The sequence below is a fragment of the Hemiscyllium ocellatum genome, chromosome 2 (assembly GCF_020745735.1).
Source record: "Hemiscyllium ocellatum isolate sHemOce1 chromosome 2, sHemOce1.pat.X.cur, whole genome shotgun sequence".
NCBI lineage: Eukaryota > Metazoa > Chordata > Chondrichthyes > Orectolobiformes > Hemiscylliidae > Hemiscyllium > Hemiscyllium ocellatum.
In genome coordinates this window covers 42579245-42602765 of record NC_083402.1, presented here as the reverse complement: position 1 = coordinate 42602765, position 23521 = coordinate 42579245, and the positions used below count along the sequence as shown (strand labels likewise).

Here is a 23521-nt window from a genome sequence, read left to right as displayed (position 1 = left end):
CTGACCTACTGACTTTTTATTTCCCAGAAGCTTTTTATGCTCAGTTTTTCTTTTAAAAATTGTGTATTAAATCACAGACTGCCAGCCAAATCAAACCAGTCCCCCATTCCTTTATTCTCAACACTGTATAATTAACATTCACTTATCCTCAAAATTGAACCCAATGGTTCCAAATGAGATTTTCTGAATAACCAGTCCCAGACACCAGGTTTATACCTTAAGCAAAATATTTTGCAATTTATTAACAGTTTTAGCGGGACAAATGTAAACAAAGTAATCCATTTAATGTCTGACTTAAACTCAATCTTTTTTAAATTATACCTTTCATTCTAAAAGACAAACAGACACTGTTAAGAGATAAATTCAAAGAGGGGAACAAAGATACAACAGGCTAATTCACTTAAGCAGTCTCTACAATCCATAATTCATAGGCATATGGGATTGTATCTTGCTTAGCTTTTGATGATACCAATGCATTCAAATAGTTTCTAGTAGGTTTTGAGGTCTTGACACTTATAACTAAGATTATAGTCTCCAAAATTTCAATTAGTTGACAATGGAAGGTCAGACAGGAAGCAATCTAACTTCCAATCTATCACAATTCTTCTGCCTGAAACACAGTTCAAACGTTGGTTTCTCTTTATTAGGCTAGTTGTCTCCCTCTGAAAATATTGAATGTTTTGAAAAGGAGTTGAATATACTTCTTAGGGTTAAAGGGGTAAATGTGTATGAGGAGAAAGAGTAGGGTACTGAGTTGGATGATCAGCTGATCATATCAAATGGTGCAGCAGGCTCGAAGGTCCTAATGTCCTACTCTAGCTATTTTCTATGTTTACCACAAGGAATGTAGCAGTTCAAAAAAGCAGCTGACCATCACCTTCTCAATGGCTATTGGGGGTTGGGAGAAACAGAAAATGACAACCTGAATGAATGAATTAACGAAGTAAAAACAAATCCATATCTCCAGTATCATACTATCGTGGTTGTTTCTGACATGGCCTCGTAAATTGTGTGACGATGCTGCCCCTTTAACAAGGTTACGATATCTTTGGCTTTTTAAAAGAGGGGTTGTAGAGGCAGAGGTGTCGATTAGTCTGGAAATGGCTACTTGGAACAATGGCAGGCGAGTGGCCAGTTCTCCCAGTTCAGGTTTTTTTCTAGTTTTGTTTAATATTCTGGCAAACAATCAAAAAACTTTGGGGACCAAGAGAAGTAGCTATAATGAAAAGAGGTTCCATGCTTCGACAGAAGTCCTTCCAGAACTTTCTCACTGAAATTTCTCTGCCTGTAAAAACCTGTGTTGAATTTACCTTTTACCGAGAGGTGTGTTTATGGGATGTTGCAGGAACTGAAACGACAACTGTGTTAAGCTGCAACAGAATCAAATAGGTTATCAAATAAGTTTTTATTCTAAACTCTGTTTTCTTTTGTTTATGTTCCATTCTCAATTTTAAAATAAATTCTGTTATGTTTAAAGCCGAGTGGTTTAACCAGCTGCACCACTCCTGGAATATCCACTCTACATCTGCCTTAGAAAAAATGTTAGGATCAGGGCTATCTTCTTAAAACGTTTTGAGGGGTTCTGGCCTGGTCCATAACAATTGCCTTGTGTATTAAATTGCTATGGATAATGCAATGTCAGTTTCCACCTAGGCATTTAATTAGGATAGAAGGGATGTTTGATTTTTAATTGAATTTCTTGAATCTAAAACCCATGACCACTGAGCCAATGCTAATCGGTGTTAAATAGAACTTACTGTACAGAGAAGTGTAAGTAGAAGGTTGGATGAGCTGGAATTCATAATGCGTAGGAAATAGCTTAGTCAGGTTAGCACTTGATGAGTGAATATTAGAGCTGGGCAAGCAATTGATGATTGCTTCCATGATAATTGTTAAGCTCCATTATACTAATAAATAGTATATATAATCAGTGATATCCTGTCACTTGGAACTATTTGGAACTAGGAGTCAGTAAGGTTCTATGAAAGCTCTCTTTAGCCTAATTATCTGAACATAGTTGTTAAAAGATTTATTCATAGAGATGTACAGCATGGAAACAGACCTCTCTGTCCAAATCGTCCATGCCGACCAGATATCCCAAATGAATCTAGTCCCATTTACCAGCACTTGGCCCATATCCCTCTAAACCCTTCCTATTCATATGCCCACCCAGATGCCTTTTGAATGTTGTAATTGTACCAACCTTCACCATTTCCTCTAGAAGTTCATTCCATACATGCACCACCCTCTACGTGAAAAGTTACCCCTTTAGTCCCTTTAAATCATTCCCCCTCACCCTAAACCTATTCCCTCTACTTCTGGACTTCCCTAACCCAAGGAAAAGGCCTTGTCTATTTACCCTATCCATGCCCCTCATGATTTTATAAACCTCTATTAGGTCACCCCTCAGCCTCTGACGCTTCAGGGAATTCTGTTTACTTGAATGAAAACTGACTAATGTCTTTCTTCACAACATTAATATGACCTCACAACATGACAGTGGTAAAGATTTAAGAAAGCATTATTCTGTGCAATGTCAATTACACCCACGATAAGGGCAAAACATTAAAACAAAGGTGACCAGCTTAAACTAAGCTACTGCACTGAAGCAGCGAGTGAAATCAGTACAGATCACCAAGATCAAAAAAGCGATGGTGCTCTAGATTCTGCATTGTAAAGAGAGAAACACCTTGACAAGTCCACATTACAGACAGCAAATACAAGTCGCAGTGGAAAAATAGCAAGAACAGATTGATCACAACGCCAATCACTGTTGGAGAAGCGGAATCGATTCAAGAGGGTTCTACAGGAATGAGAAGAGAGCAGTGAATGGTTTTGGCAAAAGTGACTAATGTGATCAAGTCAAATCTTGCGAGAAATGGTTGTGATCCAGTGGTAAATGCACATTTTCAACCATCACATATGAGGGAGTACAAGTTGTAAAGTATTGGGGGAATAACAGGGAAGCTGAAGGGCTTTCTGATGAATTCCTGATGAAGGGCTTATGCTCGAAACGTCGAATTCTCTATTCCTGAGATGCTGCCTGGCCTGCTGTGCTTTGACCAGCAACACATTTGCAGCTGTGATCTCCAGCATCTGCAGACCTCATTTTTTACTCGAATAACAGGGAAGGTTTAGTTAGGAAGAACAGGTATTGAAGATGGATATAGGGATGTTGTATTCAGTCTTGTGGTCAGTATGCCTTTTAAAAACATTATATCATCACTGTATCATAGCATTTAACCTGAGGGTTTAAAGATCTCATGCTCCATCTTATACTGGGGTCACTTGAATCATGGCATGCTACTAGAAGCATGCTATTCTTTGATAAACCTAGCTTAGTACTAGTCCAGACACTTAGGTTCCTGACAAAAGCATTACACTGAGTTTGTAATATTGATCTTGTAAACTCTGTTTTACCTGTCGGTGTAATTACTGAATTTACATTATATGTCTACATACAAGTAGTGAATTTTGAGTATGTATGCCTACATACGGTGAAGGGAGTCAGCTAGCTGGATGACTGGTTTGCAATGCAGAGTGATGCCAACAGGGTTTGAGTTCAATTCCCACGCTGACCGAGATTACCATGAAGACCCTCTGTCTCAACTTCTGTCACCTGAGGGTGTAGTGACCTTTGGGTTAAACCACTACCAGTTGTCTCTCTCTGTAATGAGAGATCAGCCTATGATCTGGTAGTGCTATGGCACTTTTACTTTCTACTTGTGTGGAATTTATTTTATCAAGAAAAAATGCGTATGTTATGTCTCAAGGTCAGGACATCATTAATAGGCATGCTCAAGATTAGTGCTGAAAAATGTGTTGCTGGAAAAGCGCAGCAGGTCAGGCAGCATCCAAGGAGCAGGAGAATCGATGTTTTGGGCATAAGACCTTCTTCAGGAATGAGGAAGGTGTGCCAGCAGGCTAAGATAAAAGGTAGGGGGGAGGGGTGTTGGGAATGAGATAAGTGGAAGGAGGTTAAGGTGAGGGTGATAGGCCCGAGAGGGGGTGGGGGCGGAGAGGTCGGAAAGAAGATTGCAAGTCAAGAAGTTGGTGCTGAGTCCGAGGGATGGGACTGAGATAAGGTGGGGGGAGGGGAAATGAGGAAGCTGGAGAAATCTACATTCATCTCTTGTGGTTGGAGGGTTCCTAGGCACCCCCACCCCCTCTCCGGCCTATCACCCTCACCTTAACCTCCTTCCACCTATCACATTCCCAATACCCCTACCTCAAGACCCTCCTCCCTACCTTCTATCTTAGCCTGCTTTGGCACATTTTCCTCATTCCTGAAGAAGGGCTTATGCCCGAAATATCGATTTTCCTGTTCCTTGGATGCTGCCTGACCTGCTGTGCTTTTCCAGCAACACATTTTTCAGCTCTGATCTCCAGCATCTGCAGTCCTCACTTTCTTCTTGATTGAGATATTATCAAGTCACAACGTGACATTAGGGCATAAATATCCAGTACTCAATTTTACCATAACATCACTTGAAGCATGCCCCTCTGTAGTCAACCTGTTGCTTAATAGTCACCTAGACGCTTATCTGCTTCTGAATGTAATAGATGTACATAATAGTAGGTTTAAGAAGCGTCTGTTGGATTTTATACTAACCACAATAGGTTTAGAAGTCACCTGGAATAACACTAAGTAGTGCCACATCAAATGAAACACCCTGCTGGAGGCAAACTGCTGCTATTACAGTGTCTTGGGGAAAGGAAACGTGATTATTTGTGAATCGGGGGCAGTAGTAAATGGAGTGGAGTTTCACCACCAAAAAAAAACAACAAATAATAACCACCATCAAACCAGAGAAACAGGGTCTACACCCTGGAGGGAACTGGGATGCCATGTCCCAATCGCCAGGTCGCCTGGTGATGACGCAGGCAGCGCTTTGAGCCTATCAGCAGCGGACTGGTCGCAGTTTGATGAGGTGGCCGGTGAGCCGTGTGCGGGTGTAGGGCGCTGATCATGGGGGAGGACAGTCAAGTGGGAGAGGTGGTGTTCAGGCGTGGCTGCGGACAGGTAATGGCGGCCTCGGGCCGAGCCCGGGCCCGGGCTAACGGCGAGGAACCGGTGTGTGGGGGGTGGGTCTCCGGGGGCGGGCGGGCGGGATGTCCTGTCCCCCTCCCCCGGTCCAGCCGGCCGCTCACTCTGTCCTTCTCCTAATTTCAGAGCGACGACTCGGACATCTGGGACGACACGGCGCTGATAAAGGCATACGACAAGGCGGTGACCTCCTTCAAAGTAGGTCGGCTTCATGCACCGAAGTCACCGGGGGGTGGGGCGGGGGGTAGGTTTAAAAATAAAACAAAAATGACCCGAAGCAATCACAAGTTGCTGGGGAAACTCCGCAGGTCTGGCAGCATCCGTGCAGAGAGAAAGCAGAGTTAATGTTTCGGGTCCCCGGACCCTTCCTCAGAGCGGGTCACACGTTCTCTGATTCAGCTCTGAGGTTCTGTCTTTATCATGACACAGGGAAAAGGTCAACTCGTAACGGTTTGTCACTAGTGTCTTCAATTGAAGATTTGAAGTTATTTTTGAGGAAGAGATCGTGGTTTTACTTCTATCGGCCGTGAGTTTATCGTAACGTGAATTCCGAAAATTTGCAGCGTATGGGATGGGGAGAAAAAGTTAAGGTTTCAAGTGGATAACCTCTCTCCTACTGTCCTCTTTAAATTTTAATGAAGTTTTATAATATTATCTGAAAACACGGGTTCGAAAGTAGAGGCAAATGGATTTTTGATTTTCAGCTCTGTGAAGGGTGACTTTTTTTTCCTAAAACATCAAAGCTCGTTTTTTTTAAGCAGACTCAAAATAGCATTTAACTAACTACATAAGGTAGCTGATTGGATAATTGCTGAGGTGTTTATTAAGTTGAGCTTTTGTGATATATAGAAGGTCGTCAAGTCATAGAGATATACATCATGGAAACAGACCCTTTAGTCCAACCCGTCCATACCAACCAGATATCCCAACCCAATCTTGTCCCACCTGCCAGCATCCGGCCCATATCCCTACAAACCCTTCCTATTCATATACCTATCCAAATGCCTCTTAAATGTTGCAATTGTACCAGCCTCCACCATATCCTCTGGCAGCTCCTTCCACACACATACCACCCTCTGTGAAAACGTTGCCCCTTAGGGCATCTGCCACTTCTCAACCCATTGGCCCATCTGGTCCAGATCCTGTTGTAATCTGAGGTACCCCTTTTCGCTGTCCACTACACCTCCAATTTTGGTGTCATCTGCAAACTGTACTTCTTATGCTCGCATCCAAATCGTTTATGGAGATGACAAAAAGTAGAGGACCCTGCACCGATCCTTGTGGCATTCCACTGGTCACAGGCCTCCAGTCTGAAAAACAACCCTCCACCACCTGTCTTCTACCTTTGAACCAGTTCTGTATCCAAATGGCTAGTTCTCCCTGTATTCCATGAGATCTAACCTTGCTAACCAGTCTCCCATGGGGAGCCTTACTGAAGTCCATATAGATCACATCTACTGCTCTGCCCTCATCAAACCTCTTTGTAACTTCTTTGTTACTTCTTCTAAAACCTCAATCAAGTTTGTGAGACATGATTTCCCATGCACAAAGCCATGTTGACTATCCCTAATCAGTCCCTGCCTTTCCAAATACATGTACATCCTATTCCTCAGGATTCCCTCCAACAACTTGCCCACCACTGAGGTCAGGCTCACCGGTCTATAGTTCTCTGGCTTGTCTTTACCACTCTTCTTAAACAGTGGCACCACGTTTGCAAACCTCCAGTCTTCCCGCACCTCACTGTGACTATCGATGATACAAATACCTCAGCAAGAAGCCCAGCAATCGCTTCCCTAGCTTCCCACAGAGTTCTCGGGTACACCTGATCAGGTCCTGGGGATTTATCCACCTTTTAACTGTTTCAAGACATCCAGCACTTCCTTCTCTGTAATCTGGACATTTTGCAAGATGTCACCATCTATTTCCCAACAGTCTATACCTTCCATATCCTTTCCACAGTAAATACTGATGCAAAATATTCATTTAGTATCTTCCCCATTTTCTGTGGTTCCACACAAAGGCCGCCGTGCTGATCTTTGAGGGGCCCTATTCTCTCCCTAGTTACCCTTTTGTCCTTAATGTATTTGTAAAAACCCTTTGGATTCTCCTTCATTCTATTTGCCAAAGCTATCTCATGTCCCCTTTTTACCTTCCTGATTTCCCTTTTAAATATACTCCTATTTCCTTTATACTCTTCTAAGGATTCACTCAATTTCTCCTGTCTACACCTTAACCAAACCCTCAATTTCTTTAGTCATCCAGCATTCCCTATACCTACCAGCCTTCCCTTTCACCCTGACAGGAATATACTTTCTCTGGATTCTCGTTATCTCATTTCTGAAGGCTTCCCATTTTCCAGCCGTCCCTTTACCTTTGAACATCTGCCTCCAATCAGCTTTTGAAAGTTCTTGCCTAATACCGTCAAAATTGGCCTTTCTCCAATTTAAAGCTTCAACTTTTAGATCTGGTCTATCCTTTTAAATCACTATTTTAAAATGAATAGAATTATGGTCACTGGCCCCAAAGTGTTCCCCACTGACACCTCAGTCACCTGCCCTGCCTTATTCCCCAAGAGTAGGTGAAGTTTTGCACCTTCTCTAGTAGGTACATGCACATACTGAATCAGAAAATTGTCTTGTACACACTTAAGAAATTCCTCTCCATCTAAACCTTTAACACCATGGCAGTCCCAGTCGATGTTTGGAAAGTTAAAATCCCCTACCATAACTACCCAATTCTTCCTACAGGTAGCTGAGATCTCCTTACAAGTTTGTTTCTCAATTTCCCTCTGACTATTAGGGGGTCTATAATACAATCCAAATGCCCAGAATCCAGAAGCAGGTTGAATTCAGAAGAAAAGAACTGGACAGAATATGTGCTGTTAACAACTTCCGACTCAATGAATTTGCCTGAGAGCCAGAGAGTTGCAGATGACACAAATACAGGTGAAGGGACAGGTAGTGTTGAGGAAGTGAGAAAGCTAAGAAGGATTTAGACATGCTAGGCAGGTGGCCAAAGAAATGGTAGATAAAATATAATGTGGTAAAGTGTGAGATTATACATTTTGGTAGGAAGAGTGGAGTTAGAGCCTGTTTTCTAAGCAGGAAATGTTTAGGAAATATGAAGCACAAAGGGACTTGGGACTCCAAGTGTAGGATTCTCTTAAGGTTAACATGTAGGTTTACTTAGTTCGGATGACAAATGCAATGTTGGCATTCATTTCAAGAGGGTTAGAATACAACAGCAGAGATGTAAAGGAGAATCTATCTAAGGCTTGGGAGATAGATTAGGCCCTGTAACTAGAGAAAGATTTACTAGTTTTGGTGGTTCAGAGGTGGTTTACAGGAATAATCTCTTTGATTAAAGGGCTTGTCATATGAAGAGGACTCTGGGTCTGTATGTGGTGATGTTTAGAAGGATGAAGGGTGTTCACCTTAAATTTACAAGATAAAGAGAAGCCTAAATACAGTGGACCTGGAGAAGATATTTCCATTAGTGGAGAGACTAGGACCAGAGGGCACAGCCTTAGAGTGAATCTATGGTGGTGGCTCTATGGAACGCATTGCCACAGAGGGCTGAGGAGGCCAAGTCATTGAGCCTATTTGAGACAGAGATAGATTGAATCTTGATTAGTAAGGGGATTCAGGCTTACTGGGAGAAGACAGGAGAATGGGGTTGAAAAACATATCAGCTCTAATCGAATGGTGGACAGACTTAGGCTGAATTCATGCTCCCATATATTATGGTTTTAAGGAATCGCATGTAGTGAATGTGCAGGAAGAATCCAAAAAATGCATGCAATCTTACTAATTGAGTAGTAAATTCGAGTGAAGCTAATAGTAATACTTCACTGGTAATGAGTGTCTGTGAAGGATGTTGCTGGAGAAAGGAATTGAATTTTTATTTTTGCTGTTTGTAATGAGATCTTTGCAAGTTGTCTTGTATAGCTTTCTTTTCTTTGTAGGAACGTTATTAAAAGTACATTGGCAGCCTCTTGTTCAGTGACTGTGGTGAACAAATTGCAAAATAAAGCCTAAGGTCTGTTAAGCCATGTTTCTATCTGGTACATGATTTGTTCAGTATTACTATCAGTTGGGATCACAAGCACCTTTTTTAGATTCTCAGGCTGTCCTAAACATTCTAATGGGGAGTTATTACATTGAAGAACAGTTGCTGTTGTCTTGGACATAAATATGAAAGTTGATTTGTACAAAATAAGGACCGGGACACAGTCGGAAGGTGAATGGTTAGTTGATCTGCTTTTGGCTGACTGTTGAATGGTGAGCCTTAAAGTTTTCAAGGCACACCTAACTGGATAGGTAGATGGTGAAGTTTAAGCAAATGATTTTACTTTTGGAATTTAAGAAACGTAATAACATGAGGGAGAATTAAAAGTAACGATAGTGAAATCCAAGGACAGGATTTATAACCAATAATTGAAATGAGTGATTTTTGTAGGAATGATTGCACGTTTTCCGTCCACATGGAGTGTGTTCCTGTTGCCTTAGTGTCTTTAGTTTATGGAATATTTTGTACAGTAAATTTACTGACTGTTAAATCAAACTGGAAGCGGATTAGTTTATGACCCAGATTTGAAAAATTTGGCTTGAGCTAGAAGAACATTTTTCAAAGTTTTGAACCTGGAAGGAAAATTCCCTGAAACAAAGGGCCAATTTTTTTTTTTGTCTTTGCTGGTATTCTGTTTTATTTAAGATTGCTACTTGCACTGTTCAGTAACCAGAAGAGGCCGATTTTTACCTAATGGTCAAGTCCAATAAACAGCAAAAGTGATTTAGTAAGCAGTTCGTCTGGTTTTGATGGCATTATTTGTGGAAAAAGTTTGGGTAAGACAGTGGAATGACTTCTTGTTTTTGTGTTAGTGCAATCACGTTTTAGGTGTCTGTTCAGAGTATGGTCAGTCATCATTTCGCATCATCTCTTAAACAGTAGATCAAATTGGAGAGAATAACTATGATCTAGTTTGCACTGTTGAATTTTAAGTTTTGCTTGATTGGTTCCTGTACGCACTAATTTTCAAAGCGTTGAAAGATCATGGGCAGTTTGGGGCTTTAGATTGCTGTGGCAAGCTCGGCAAAGCCCAAATGGCCTTTTTGATTTCTATTTAGTGCCTCAAATTTCTCTCCTGCCTCAGATATTCTATTAACAACATTCCTAACCACTCCAGAGGCCCGGCGTTTAAAAATGTGCCTGATATCTGAACATATTGTAGAATCACTAGGGGCTTAACGGGAAAAATCCTTTTAGATGTGAGTTGTATAATACTTATTTTGTGTATCCTGTTTGTTATTCCAATTTCTAAGATTGACAAATACCAGAGAGACAAGCTCCTCCCTGAAGATATGCCACGCCATCTCAGTTAGCTGACTTAACTTTGTCTGGTCAGCCTTCTGAAATGGACTGGTGCAACATTTGTTACAGGTGTCTCCTGTTTTAGGATAGACTTTCCTAGATGGAGATGACTGTCAAAGTCATCATATCTCCTTTTTCTCTGTCTCGGGCACTCTGAGTTTAATGTTCATTGTTTGGCAGTATGTTTTGCACTTTAAAAAAAAATTGTTATTTTCAGAAGAGTGCCCATCCTGATTACTGGAACTTAGATGAAACCTCTGACACTGATTATGGAATTCTGAATCCAGTAGGAAAATAGAGCTTGGGAACCAGAGATCAGTGCCTGAGACCTGTTTCTCCTGCTTTACATTTTCTTCGCTCCCAACTCCCCCCGGGAGGTGTCTTCTTTCTGCTTTGTTCTGTGAGGAGGCAGAAAACATTTAAGGTATAATAAGGATCTAAAACCCTGAGCTCAGATGTCTGTGAAAGTTTAATCTTAAAGGACCAAAAAGAAGTAGGTAATTCTCCAATCAAGTCTGCTCTGGCATTCAGTGAGGCTATTTTGATAATCTACAATGGCACCTTTCTGCTTTATACCCTAAGCCTTGATTCCCTTACAGGCTCTTAACTAAAAATTTGTCTTTCTTTTTCCTGGGGGCATAAAGATGTGTATCAATGTTTCCTGGATTTTTTTTTGATAATGATGATCTCCTTTTCCTTCAGAGTGCCCTGAAGAATGGTGAATATATTCAGCCATTTACCACGGACTACAGTAGAACTGGGACAAAACAAAAACAGAAGAAAAACAAAAACAGAAAGAAGAGTCACGTGCATCCAGAGAGAAAGGTATAATACTTCTTCTTGTTTATATCCTTAAAATTAAAACTGCTGGGTATTTTTGGTGAGAATGTAGAAGAAAAAGACAGATGTTTATGTGGTCACAGATGTGACTCAGGGTTGGTATGTTGCAATTGCAGAGTTGAAAGTGTGGTATTGGAAAAGTACAGCTGGTCAGGCAGCATCCGAAGAACAGGAGCGTCGACATTTCGGGCAAAAGCCCTTATCATCCATTCTTGATGAAGGGGTTTTGTCCGAAACGTGAACTGTCCTGCTCCTTGGATGTTGCCTGACCTGCTGTGGTTTTTCAGCACTACACTCTTGATTCTAATCTCCAGCATCTGCGGTCCTCACTTTCACCCTATTGCAATTACAGAGCTTTCTGAAAGAGAGGTGAATATCCAAGAGACAAATATAGAAAGACGAATTAGAACCTGGAGATGAAAACCTGGCTAGAGAGAGAGGGTGCAGGACAGAGGGCTTTGGAACTGGTTCCATATTTGGTGAGACCTGTATAAGAAGGCAGGGTTAGGCATAAATCAAGAATTTCTAAACCATGGCTTGAAAGCCCCCCCCCCCCCCCCCCCCCCCCCACCCCCTGGGGTTTCAGGCTGATCATTCCTGCCCCTGAGGGTGGGACATGAAATGGTTTTCTCAAACATTTGATCATTTGATTGCTGGATGTAAATTTGATAACTGACTGGTAGCAGAGAGAATGCCAAAACAAGTGAGGGTGACTACTGTTAAGGACTTATCCTGAAGTATCAAAGGATTATGGCTAAGTGTTTACCTTCTCCTAGAGTTGATAAAATGTGGAGCTAGAAAAAGTACAGCAGATCAAGCAGAATTGGAGAAGCAGGAGAGTCGGCATTTTTGGCAAGACCCTTCATCAGGACTGGGGAGGGGGGGAAGGGGTCTGAGAAATTTCCAGCATCTGCAGTCCTCACTATCTCCAACTTTTAGACCCAGTTTGAATCTGTACTCGAGTGCTTAATTGGTCAATTGAGACTTTGATAGTTCAAGTAGTAGGATATTTTTGTGGCCACAGATGTGATTCAGGGATGGTAAGTTCCAACTGCAGAGCTCTTTGAGGGAGCAGGGTAACTATGAAGAGGTTGTGATGCATGAATAGAAAGAGATGATGATATTGCTGAGGAAATCTTTATTAAGTAATAAAAAAAGCTGTTCTAGGACCAGTGTCCTGCAGAATCAAATAATTTCTGTAATGGAAAGGGCTTTAAACTAATTAGAGGGGGCCCTGAATAAGATTTCATAGGGTATACAGCACCAAAACAGACCATATAATGTAGCTTCGCCAGCATGTACAGTCCAATCAAACTGTCATCTGCTGTCCTCATCTAAATATACCATTGTAACCTCTATTCACTTCTTCCTTCTAGTTTCTCCTTAATAATTCTGAAATAATTTGTGAATCTGCTGCTTGCTGTGATGGATGAAAGCCAGGATGAATGTTTTGACCGAAAGTTTTCACAAACTAAGCTATGGATGAGGAAAAACATTCAGGCTAAAAATTGGTCATTAATTTCATATCAACTATATGGATATGATTTTTAAGGTATATAACAATATTATTAGTTTTAAGGTATATAAGGCTAATATTAGTCTAGCTTGGTAAAATCTTTGAACTATCAAATGGTGGAAATGTTCAGCAGGTGTGGTAACATATGAAAAGTGGAATAGAGTTGATGATTTGAGACAAGTACACTCTTCATAAGATGTCTTACTCAAACACAAATGTTAACTCTATTTTTCTCTTCACAGATGCTGCCAGACTGGCTGAGTTTTTCCGGTACTTGATAGTTTTTGTCACCTTTCCAGCATTTGCTTTACCTTTAAAATATTTGTTACTTTCAAGCTTTACATTAGAATTCATATTTCTCTACACTACTGTGCACAAACAGTATCAATGTCAACAATGAAGTTATGCAATAGACAATGCTGATTACAACATGTAAGTGTATGCCAATCTTGAATTAGTGGGTTTGAAGACTTCTTCCTTATTCATTTTCAGGTCTTTTCATATTGTTCTTTATGTTAATGACTGCTTAAGCCAAACATTGATAACTTGTGAATGAATTTAATCATTTTAGATGTTGCTTTATCTTCAAATGCATAAAGGACATCTTCCTCTGAATGAGAATGTGATAGATTTGGTGCAGTATTTTGTTGTACAGATAGCATCCGAGGATCAGGAGGGTCAACATTTCTGACATAAGCCCCTTATCTGCCTGACCTGCTGTGCTTTTCGAGTGCCACGTTTTTTTTTACTTTGATCTCCAGCGTGTGCAGTCCTCACTTTCTCCGAATTGAAATTTAAACAATTTGATTTCTCTCTTGTCCCAATTCAAAACAGTGGCGAGTTGGTGATGCCTGTCATGCAGTGTGGTCTGAAGATGGCAACATGTACTCAGCTACGATTAAGTCTGTTAATGAAAAACGTGGAACATGTGTAGTGATGTATACTGGTTATGGCAATGAAGAGGAGCAGAATCTAGCAGAGCTGGTTCCAGCTGACAGTTCTGAGGCAGAGAATGAGAGTTCTAAACAGGTGAGCAATAATAATTTGTGCTTTTGTTACGTAAAATATCTGTCCTTCCACAATCTGGTAAGCCTATTTAACAGCTATTTTCTTCTTTGTACCTAGAAAAATGGGCTCAGCCAGCAATCAACAGATGAAAGTGATGCCATTTCACCTGTCTATAAATCTTGCCAATCAAATGAAACCAAATTAAAAACACCATTGGATCAGTTTACCTGGAATCACTGTCTTCCCCCTCAACCACCACAAATGCCAGGATTTGGCTTTGTAAGTGCCTGAATAGAAATGCCTAGTGAAATTTTATTATTTATTTTTAAATTACATAAACACGAAATATATATTAATTTTTTGTCTTGTCTACTATAAGTATATTTTTAAAAGCATGTTTCTTTTATGTAATTTACTCTGTTGAGAATTTTCACGAAGTTGAAGAAAGAGTCAGTGCTTCCTGGCCAGCATATGTACATCTACTTTGTCTTGAAATTTACCAGATTTTCAAATGCTTTTTGCTGTCTTTTTGTTTCTTTTGAGTTACTTTGCTCATCATGATCTCCTGATACTTTTTGCTCTCATGTTCTTACTCTGTACTGTCTTTTAGCCAATTCTTTCTCTTGCATCCTGTTTATTCTTCCATCCCACACCCCCGTCTCCTCTATGCCTCATGCTCTTTTTTTTAGTTTTTTGCAGATTTTGAGCACTTCATACCCCAGGCATTTTTTTTCTAAACAATGCGTGTACTGTAGTGGGAATGGAAGTTGACTATCTTGTGTGTGCTGATGCTATAATAAGTGTTATTGAACTACATTTAAATGATTCTGTTCAAATCTGATTGTTTAGTAAATACAATGTACAGTTCTTTTTATTCTTCTTTGTAAAATATTCATTTCTGTGAATGTCAGGATTTGCCTAATACACTTGAATTGTAAGGAATCTCTTTTCTGCAGTGCATCCATATGAGGCAGGTACACTCAGTGCTGTTAGGAAGGGAATTCTAGTATCTTGATGCTATGACGTTGAAGAAGTAGCAATATAATTGCAAGTCAGGATAGTATGTGCCTTTCATGGGATCTTGTGGCTACTGCATTTGCTGCTTTTGTTCTAGATGTTAAAGGTCATAGTTTTGGGAAGATTGGTGTGTTTCTGCAATACATCTTGTAGATGATGCACCCTTCCACCATTGTATGCCAGTGGTGGATAGAGTGTATGTTGAAGGTGGCTGGTTGAATGCTAATCAATCAGGTTAATTTGTCTTCAATGGGATGATCTGCTTTGATGGTTTAGAAGCTGTTCTTATCTCGGCAAGTGGGGAGTATTCCATCACACTGTGTAATGTGTAGAAGAGTCACGTTCGACTCAATACATTAATTGTGTTTCTCTTTCCACAGATGCTGCCAGCCATGCTGAGTATTTCCAGCACTTTCTGTTTTTATTTCCGTATTCCATCACGCTCCTGACTTGTGCCTTCTAGATGGTGGACAGGCTTTGAGAAGTCAGGAGGTGAGTTACTTGCCTTGGAATTCACAGCCTTTTACCAACTCTTGTAGCCACAATATTTATACAGATAGGTTCAGATCAGTTTCTTGACAGTGTAACCTCCCCTGGAAAGTTGTCAGTGGAAGATTCTATGATGGTAATGCTGATGAATGTCAAGGGAGGATAGAGTCATAGAGATGTACAGCACGGAAACAGACCCTTCGGTCCAACCCGTCCATACTGACCAGATATCCCAACCCAATCTAGTCCCACCTGGCCCATATCCCTTCAAACCCTTCCTATTCATATAACGATCCAAATGTCTTTTAAATGTTGCAATTGTATCAGCTTCCACCACTTCCTCTGGCAGCTCTTCCATACATGTACCACCCTCTGCATGAAAAAGTTGCCCGTTGGGTCTCTCTTATATCTTTCCCCTCTCACCCTGAACCTATGTGCTCTAGTTCTGGACTCCCCCACCTGTTCGATTCTCTTTTGTTTGAAATGGTAATTGCCTTGTAATTGTGTTGCGTGACTCTTTACTTAATGGTACAAAGCAGACTATTGTTTAGGCTTCACTCCATACTGGCACAGATTGCTTTTGTACTGGAGGTGTTGAGTGGTATTAAGCATTGTCAAATCCTCAGTGAATGTACCCAAATTTGTGATGAAGGAAAGTCATTACTGAAGCAGGTGATGGTGTTTGAGCCAGGACTCTACCCTAAGAAAACCTTTTGGGACTGTGATGGTTGACCTGTAATAACCATAATCTTCCTTAAGTGCAAGGACTATTCCAAGCAGAAAAATATAAGAAATAGAAGCAAGTGCTCCATTAGTAAAGATCAATCTAAGTTCCTTTATGCTAAGCTGCTTTAAGTTAAGGGCTTTGTTTGTGTACAAATTGCGGGAAACATACAAAAGAAGTTGAAATCAAAATAGAGAATTGAATATGAATAACAAAAATGATGCTGTCTGATTTTAATTAATTTATTGACCAAATGGGACAGAGAAAAAGGTTGGAATTTTTAATGTGTATGTGCTTAGAAGAATTTGCTTGCATGGAGGGTATAAGTTAATATCGACTTGTTGGATTGAATAATCTGTTTCTCTTGTATTGTCTATGTATTTTTATATTAAAATCTCTTTTGTTCTGTACAGCCTGGTGCAAAATTTCACGGTCCGCCGCCTTTCTTACCTGGATGGTTACCAACTGTTCCAGCAGGACCACCAGTGAGTGAGTTTATTGTTATGCAGTACCAAAAATTGCAGGTAGATTTCTTGGGCTGGCTGTTGTATGCTGTTAGTTGTAGTATTGTAGAGGAGCTGATAAATACTCCTAAACAAAATCAGAAATTGATGGAAAAACACAGCAAGTTAGGCAGCAGAGTTAACGTTTTGGGTCCAACGACCCTCCTTCAGAACTTCGAGTAGCCAGGAAAAGTTTGTATGTGAGCTGAAGAAGAGGTGGCGAGAGGGGAAAGGAGTAAATCTCAGGTGACAATGGAACCCAGAGAGAGGGAAAAATAGTTGGCAGATAAAGGAGTAAATAAAAGTCAGCTTGAGAGAATGAGTAGCTGCTAACTGGGATCACTAGTAACCGATAATGGGTTGTATGTGTTAACAGCCTGTGTGATGACCAGGCTTAGTATGTGGGGGTTGGGGTAAGCACACAGGAGAAGGTGTTCAAGCCCTGAAATTATATACTGGGTCCAAACAGTTGCAGGGTTCCCAAGCAGAAAATGAGATATTGTTCTTCCAGCTTGCACTGAGTGGCACTGGATGTTTACTTCTGTTACTTTGGTTTGTATATGTAGCATCTTAATGCCTAAGTGAATGGGATTTTTGAGTAAGTTGCTGAATTTTTGAGCAATGGTGTGTTGCTTTTTGAGGCTGAATAACATGAAATTTGGTTAGACTTGTTTTCTGTGTTTTTGCGATCACAAGTTAATTTGTACTTTGATATCTCCTCACTGCTCTGCTCATGAACATTTAATGAGTTCAATTTAGAAACACTTTATTTGTAAAACGTTGCAATATGTCTTTAACTTCATTTGTTATATTGGAAATTGTCAAAATGCAAAATTATATGGTTGAACTATTTCTTCAATTTAAGTTCTTAACTGATTTACTTAACAAATTGTGCAATGTATTAGTGTCAACTTTTTTTGCACCGCCCGTGTTGCTTGAGTGTTTTTCTTGGGCCGCAGTTCAAGTAGAAAAGGATATCTGCATATTTTTTTTTACTTGAGGTACATGGATGGGCAGACTGGAGAAATCTGGCCAACTTTCAGTTTTTCATTCTTTTTTATAAAACATTACCTCATAGAATCCCTACAGTGTGGAAACAGGCTCTTCGGCCTGACAAACCCACACTAACCCTCCGAAAAGTAACACCTCCACGACTCTACGACACCAAAACTCATTCCCCTATGTTTAACCCCTGACTAATGCACCCAACATACACTGGACAAGTTAGCATGGCCAATTCACCTAACCCACATGACTTTGGATCATGGGAGGAAATCGGAGCACCTGAAGGAAACCCATGCAGACACTGCAGAAAGTGCATACTCCACACAGACAGTTGTCCCAGACTGGAATCAAACCCAAGGTCCCTGGTGCTGTGAGGCAGCAGTGCTAAACACTGAGCCCCATGCCGACCTTTTTGAGTATTTTCTATTGGTATTTTGTTTAAAGAAAAAAAAACTTCAAATGGATTTGAGGCTGGTTACCCTGAAATTTGTTTCTAAATCCTGAAATGAGACAGGAATACTTTTGACCTTTTTTGGAAATTTTGAAACATTTCTTTACTGAACTTTACTTCATCCCAATATAGTTAATTCCCCCTCCACCTCCGATGGGGCCAGATTCAACTGATGAGGATGAGGAAGCTTTAGGAAGCATGCTAATAGCATGGTACATGAGTGGCTATCACACTGGTTATTATTTGGTAAGTACTTACAATATGAAAGTAAACTTTCGTAAAGCTGTTACAGGCTTCAATTATGTGTTAGTTGTGTACAAGGACTGTAATTGGTTCAAAAAGATGATCATGATTTCTGTTTGTGCATTTTATTTTCGTCCAGCTTGATTTTTTAAAATTTGGTTCTTGTAGTCTTGAATTTTTAATGTTCATGCTGCTTAACCTAGAATTTTTAGAAAAATGTCCCAGGCACACTCAAAGTATGTACAATGAATAATGGATATACACAGATCAGAAAAATCATAAATTTAGTTCCCCAAAGTGACTTGCAGTGAGGAAACAGTAAGAGCTTTGCTACATCAGTGTTCAGAGGGTGAAAATTGTCCAGAACTATTGCCTTGTGTGGTGATCCAGTTTTCCCTAGAACTGTCTGTGGATAGAAAATGTAGAGAGGATTGAGTTTGTTTCCATTTCTTCCTGCCCTGGCCACTCAGTTAACAAATAGGAGCAGGAGTTGAAAACTGTGGCGCCGAAAAAGCACAGCAGGTCAGGCATACGAGGAGCAGGAGAGTCAACGATTCGGGCATAAGCCCTTCATTAGGATTGTCTGATGAAGGGCTTATCCCTGAAATGCCAACAGTCCTACTTCTCGGATTGGGCCTGGCCTACTGTGCTTTTCCTGCTCCACATTTTTCGATTCTGACTCTCCAACATCTGCAGTCCTCACTTTCTCCAAATAAGAGCTGGAGTGGGCCAATCTGCACCCTAGCCTGCTCTGTCAACTAATGATCTTCTGCTTCACCACTTGCCTGCACTATTCCAGTGTCCTTAATGGGAGCAAAGAAAAGTTTTCCAACATCAAATTGTTTTGAGAGAAAAAAAAAGTTTTTCTATGACATATGTTCAATGAGTAGGTTCAGTTGAGGCATTCAAGATGGCATTGGATGGAAATAGTGTGCAAGGTTATGGGGAAAGGTAGGAGAATAGCACTAGGTAATGACGCTCGTTTGAAGAGCTAGTGCAGGCATGTTGGGCCGAATAGTCAACTTCTGCGTTGGAACAGTTGTGATTATGTAATTTTAATATTTAGCAAGGTCCCATCATTATCTTGATATAGAAATCGGGAATAGAGGGAAAGTAAATGTAAAATTGCCTTAGGCTGACCGGACCATAGGGCTGCTCGTTAAAGTGAGTTGACTGGTGGGGAGAGAGGTTGAGAAGCAGAGTCCATCATGGTAACCTCAGCTGCTATGAGAACTGAACCCACATGTTGATCATCACAAACCAGCCGTCCAGCCAAATGAGTTAACTGAACCCTCCCCCTTTGAAATTTTATAGATTCCAAACTACAGTGAATATGGTCTGAACTGATCCAATAATCTCAGGAATCAATCTGATAAACCTTTGTTGCCCTCCATACTCTACCTGGACCAAGACCCCAACAGTCCTGTGGGAATGGTCTCACCAAGGCCCTGTGCAATTGCAGCAAGACATCCCTCTTCCTGTACTCAAATCCTTTTGCTGTGAAGGCCAACATACCATTTGCCACTTTCACTGCCTGCTACACATCATCATATAGCATGGAAACAGACCCTTCAGTCCAATCAATCCATGCCTAACATAATCCCAAACTAAACTAGTCTCATCTGCCTGCTCTTGGCCCATATCCCTCTAAACCTTTCCTATTCATGTATTTATTCAAATGTCCTTGTATGTTTACTTTCAGCCACTGGTGTAATAGAACTTGTTGCACCTCTCCCTTTCCCAATCTATCACCTTTCAGATAATCTGCCTTTCTGTCTTTGCTACCAAAGAGAGAATTCACGTTTATCCTGATTATACTCCTTCTGCCGTGGATTTGCTCAAAAACTCATGTAGTCTAAATCACAAGCATCTCTGCATCCTCCTCACAGTTCATCTTCCCATCCAGCTTTATGTTGCCTGCGAATTTAGAGATCCTGCTTTTTTTTTCCCTCATGTATTGTGAATAGCTGTAGTACCCCATTAGTTACTGGCTGCCATTTGGAAAATGACTTATTTATTCCTAATCTTCATTTCCCATCTGCCAAATAGATCTGTGTTTGTGCCTGTTAACTATCCCCAATCTGAGCACTTTAATATTACATGCTAATCTCTTATGTGAGACATTATCAAAGCCTTCTGAAAGTCCAAGTAAACCACATCCACTGGTTTACCATTCATCAACTGTTGAGTTACATCCTTGATGAAGAATTCCAATAGATTTTTAAGCATATTACTTTCGTAAATCTGTGCCGACTGTCCAATTCTGCCATAGTTTTCCAAGTGCTCTGCTATTAATTTTTTTTTTAGTGGTCTCTAGCACTACAGATGTCAGATTAACCAGTCTAAAATTTTTCTCTTTTTTTTGGTAAATAGTTAGGTTACATTAGCTATCTTCCAATCCATTGGAACGTTTAAGATCTATAGCATCTTGAAAGATGACCACTGAAGCATCACTGTTTCCGAGCCACTTTTTGAGGACTCTGGGAAGTGGATTTATCAACCTTTAATCTTATCAATTTCCTCAACACCATTTCCCTCCTAAAACTGATTTTCCTTCAGTTCCTCTGTCTCAATAAGCCCTGTGTAACCCAACATAGCTAGTGTTGTGAGATTTTCTGGATTCCACACTATAGGATGGATGTGATAGAACTGGAGATGATGCACAGGGGATTTACTAGGATGTAACCTGGACTGGAGAGTTTTAGTTGTGAAGAGAGATTGGAGTTGTTTTCCTTGGAGCAATGGAGTCTGAAGTGGGTACGTGATTGAGACATGTATAAATGAGGGGCATAGATATGGTAGACAGAGAGGCAGTTTTCCCCTTGGTGAAGGAATCAGTGGGCAGGGTGCACAGACTTAAAATAACCAACAGGATATTTAGAGGAAATGAGAGGACTTTTTTTTAAACCCAGAGCATGGTGGGAATCTAGAACTCATTGCTTCTGAGCGTGGTAGAAGCATTTAAGAAAGTATTTAATGTGTACTTGCAATGTCAAGGCTATGGCCTTTATGCTGGAAAATGGGATTAGAGTAGTTAAATGTGTGCTTTTGATTGCTGCGGACTCGGTGGGCCAAAGGACCTTTTTGTATTGTAACCTCTGAGTTGCACTTTAAATCTATTTTCACCAGAATACTGGTCATCTCACCTAATATTTTCTATTTTGTTTTATGATGTCCCTCTGAATCATTGAGATGTTTATTATGTTTATTCGGTGCCAAAAAAAATGTTGGCTAAAGACAAGCTTACCATTGGTACTCATTATGTTTTTCCCTGTAGGGTCTCAAGCAAGGTCGACTGGAAGCAGGCATGGGGAAGACTCCTCGTTCTTAGTTTGTTAGAAAAGTAAGCTTACTTATTTTCATCAGTTCCTGAAGGTGCTTGTACCAGCATGTTTGCAGTTTCAGAGATTATCTGGGTTAATAATCATCTAGGTTAATACTGTGAAGAGAACTAGCATTAACGTTTCAGGTTGAGTGACTCTTCAGCACAGATGCTGCCCGACCTGCCGAACCTTTCCTGCAATTTCTATTTTTGTCCATATATTAACCTAGATGGTTAATAATCTAAAGAGTCTCCAAGTTATTTAACTGGGGAGGGAATTGAAATCAGTGATTTTGTTTTGTCCAAGGTTCATGTGCAGCTGGGGACATTGAATGACAAACTCTTGCAAACTGTTTATTGCTTCTCCCTAGTTCAGGGGCACAAAAGCAGTTGTAGAGACCACTTTAGTGTTCAGACTTGCAAAGGAAGCTGATTTCTTTTTCTGAGTGATATCCGTGAATGACCCACAACAAGTCATACCTGACTAAGATCTTTTTTCCTTTATTCTTGTGGGATGTGGTGGTCAGTGGCAAGGCCAGTATTTATTGCTCATCCCTGACTTCTCTTGAACTGAAAGGCATCTAGGCCATTTGAGAAGGCAGTTAAGAGCCAGACACGTTACTGTGGGTCACATGTAGACGTGACCATTTATTCTTTTTACTGAAATGGGCAACTCTCTACCTTCCCACATTATACCCCATTTGTTAGATGTTTGCCTAATCATTTAACATATTTATAACCATTTTTAGGTGCCTTCTGTCTTTTACACAACTGACTTTCAGCTCTGTCTCTACCTACAAACCTCCAGTCACTTAATTAAAATCACTTGGATAAATTGTAAAGAGTTGAGGCCTCAGCACTAACTCCTGAGACACATCACTTTTCGTGTTTATCTTTCCATAAGTAGTATTATGCTGACAAGGTTTGAAACTCATGATGGAAACTTTTTGATGGGTACAAAGTCCATTGGGAATTACCCATCATGCATACTGTGCTTCTGTGCTTGAACTGGGAAAAAAGACTGATCCTTTTTTTTCTCTCTGCAGGTGAACGTTTCTCTCCCAAGGAGAGGAGTGCATCATTTTGCAATGGATTATGTTCAAATGTTATTGGTTTCTGTATGAATAAGCCATTGTTTGGGAATCGTTGGGATTGAGTATCTGCTTTGTATCGAATAGTGAATAAAATATTTTGGTTTCAATTACTTTTGTTTGTTATAAGGCAATAAGTGCACTGATTTGGATACTGCATAACTGGAAAATTTCCTGAAATTCAATTGTTTTTAACCAAATCATCAACGTGCAATGGGTTGTGGATATTCTTTACAACTTAAGCTTTTGATATGTGGTTCTATGGATAGGGCAGGTATGATCAGAAAAAGGACTGTCAAAACACAGATTTGTCAACATCAGTAAAGGGGAAAAAATCATTTGACGTTCAGGGTGTGGAATCTGAATCAATTCTGAACCTTTTCTTTATATCCTAAATTCTGATCAATGTCTGCCAAGATTAAGAACAAGTCTCTGTCACGAATGGTGCCAGGAAGGGGAATATTATTGATCGTGAAACATAAGTGTAACTCTACTAGTTACTGACTCATGTACAGAACTACTACCATTAGCAACAACCATATGAAATCGAAAACTAATTCATGATCCAGCCCAAATGCTGCTCATGCCATAGTACTCTTCTATTGGGGAAGACCACCACAGGTTAAAAACAAACCAGCAATACAGTATCAGTGAAGTGGGTAAAACAGTTGAATAAAAAAATGGTTATTATTTGGTTAATTTCTTGACTCCTCAAAGCTTTTCCATTACCTTCAATGACATATGTCCAAAGTAATGGAAGACTCATTGCTTGATTTTTTAAAAAAAACCTCAGCTATGGCTGTGGGAATGCTGATTGAGCCAGCATTTATTGCCCATCCCTGACTGTCCTTGTGAATGTGATGACCTGCCTTTGAACCCTTGGGTGCAGGTAATT

General features: G+C 40.4%; 1 protein-coding gene across 1 annotated transcript; it reads left to right on the top strand.

The window, feature by feature from the left end:
* Positions 1-4930: 4930 nt before the first annotated feature.
* On the top strand, positions 4931-22739 carry smn1 (survival of motor neuron 1, telomeric). The gene is made up of 9 exons (XM_060843874.1): positions 4931-5023; positions 5174-5245; positions 11120-11242; positions 13608-13802; positions 13899-14060; positions 16425-16496; positions 18103-18216; positions 21491-21556; positions 22582-22739. Exons 1-8 carry the CDS (start codon positions 4970-4972, stop codon positions 21542-21544), a joined length of 846 nt encoding a protein of 281 aa, XP_060699857.1. The 5' UTR covers positions 4931-4969; the 3' UTR covers positions 21545-21556; positions 22582-22739.
* Positions 22740-23521: the final 782 nt, after the last annotated feature.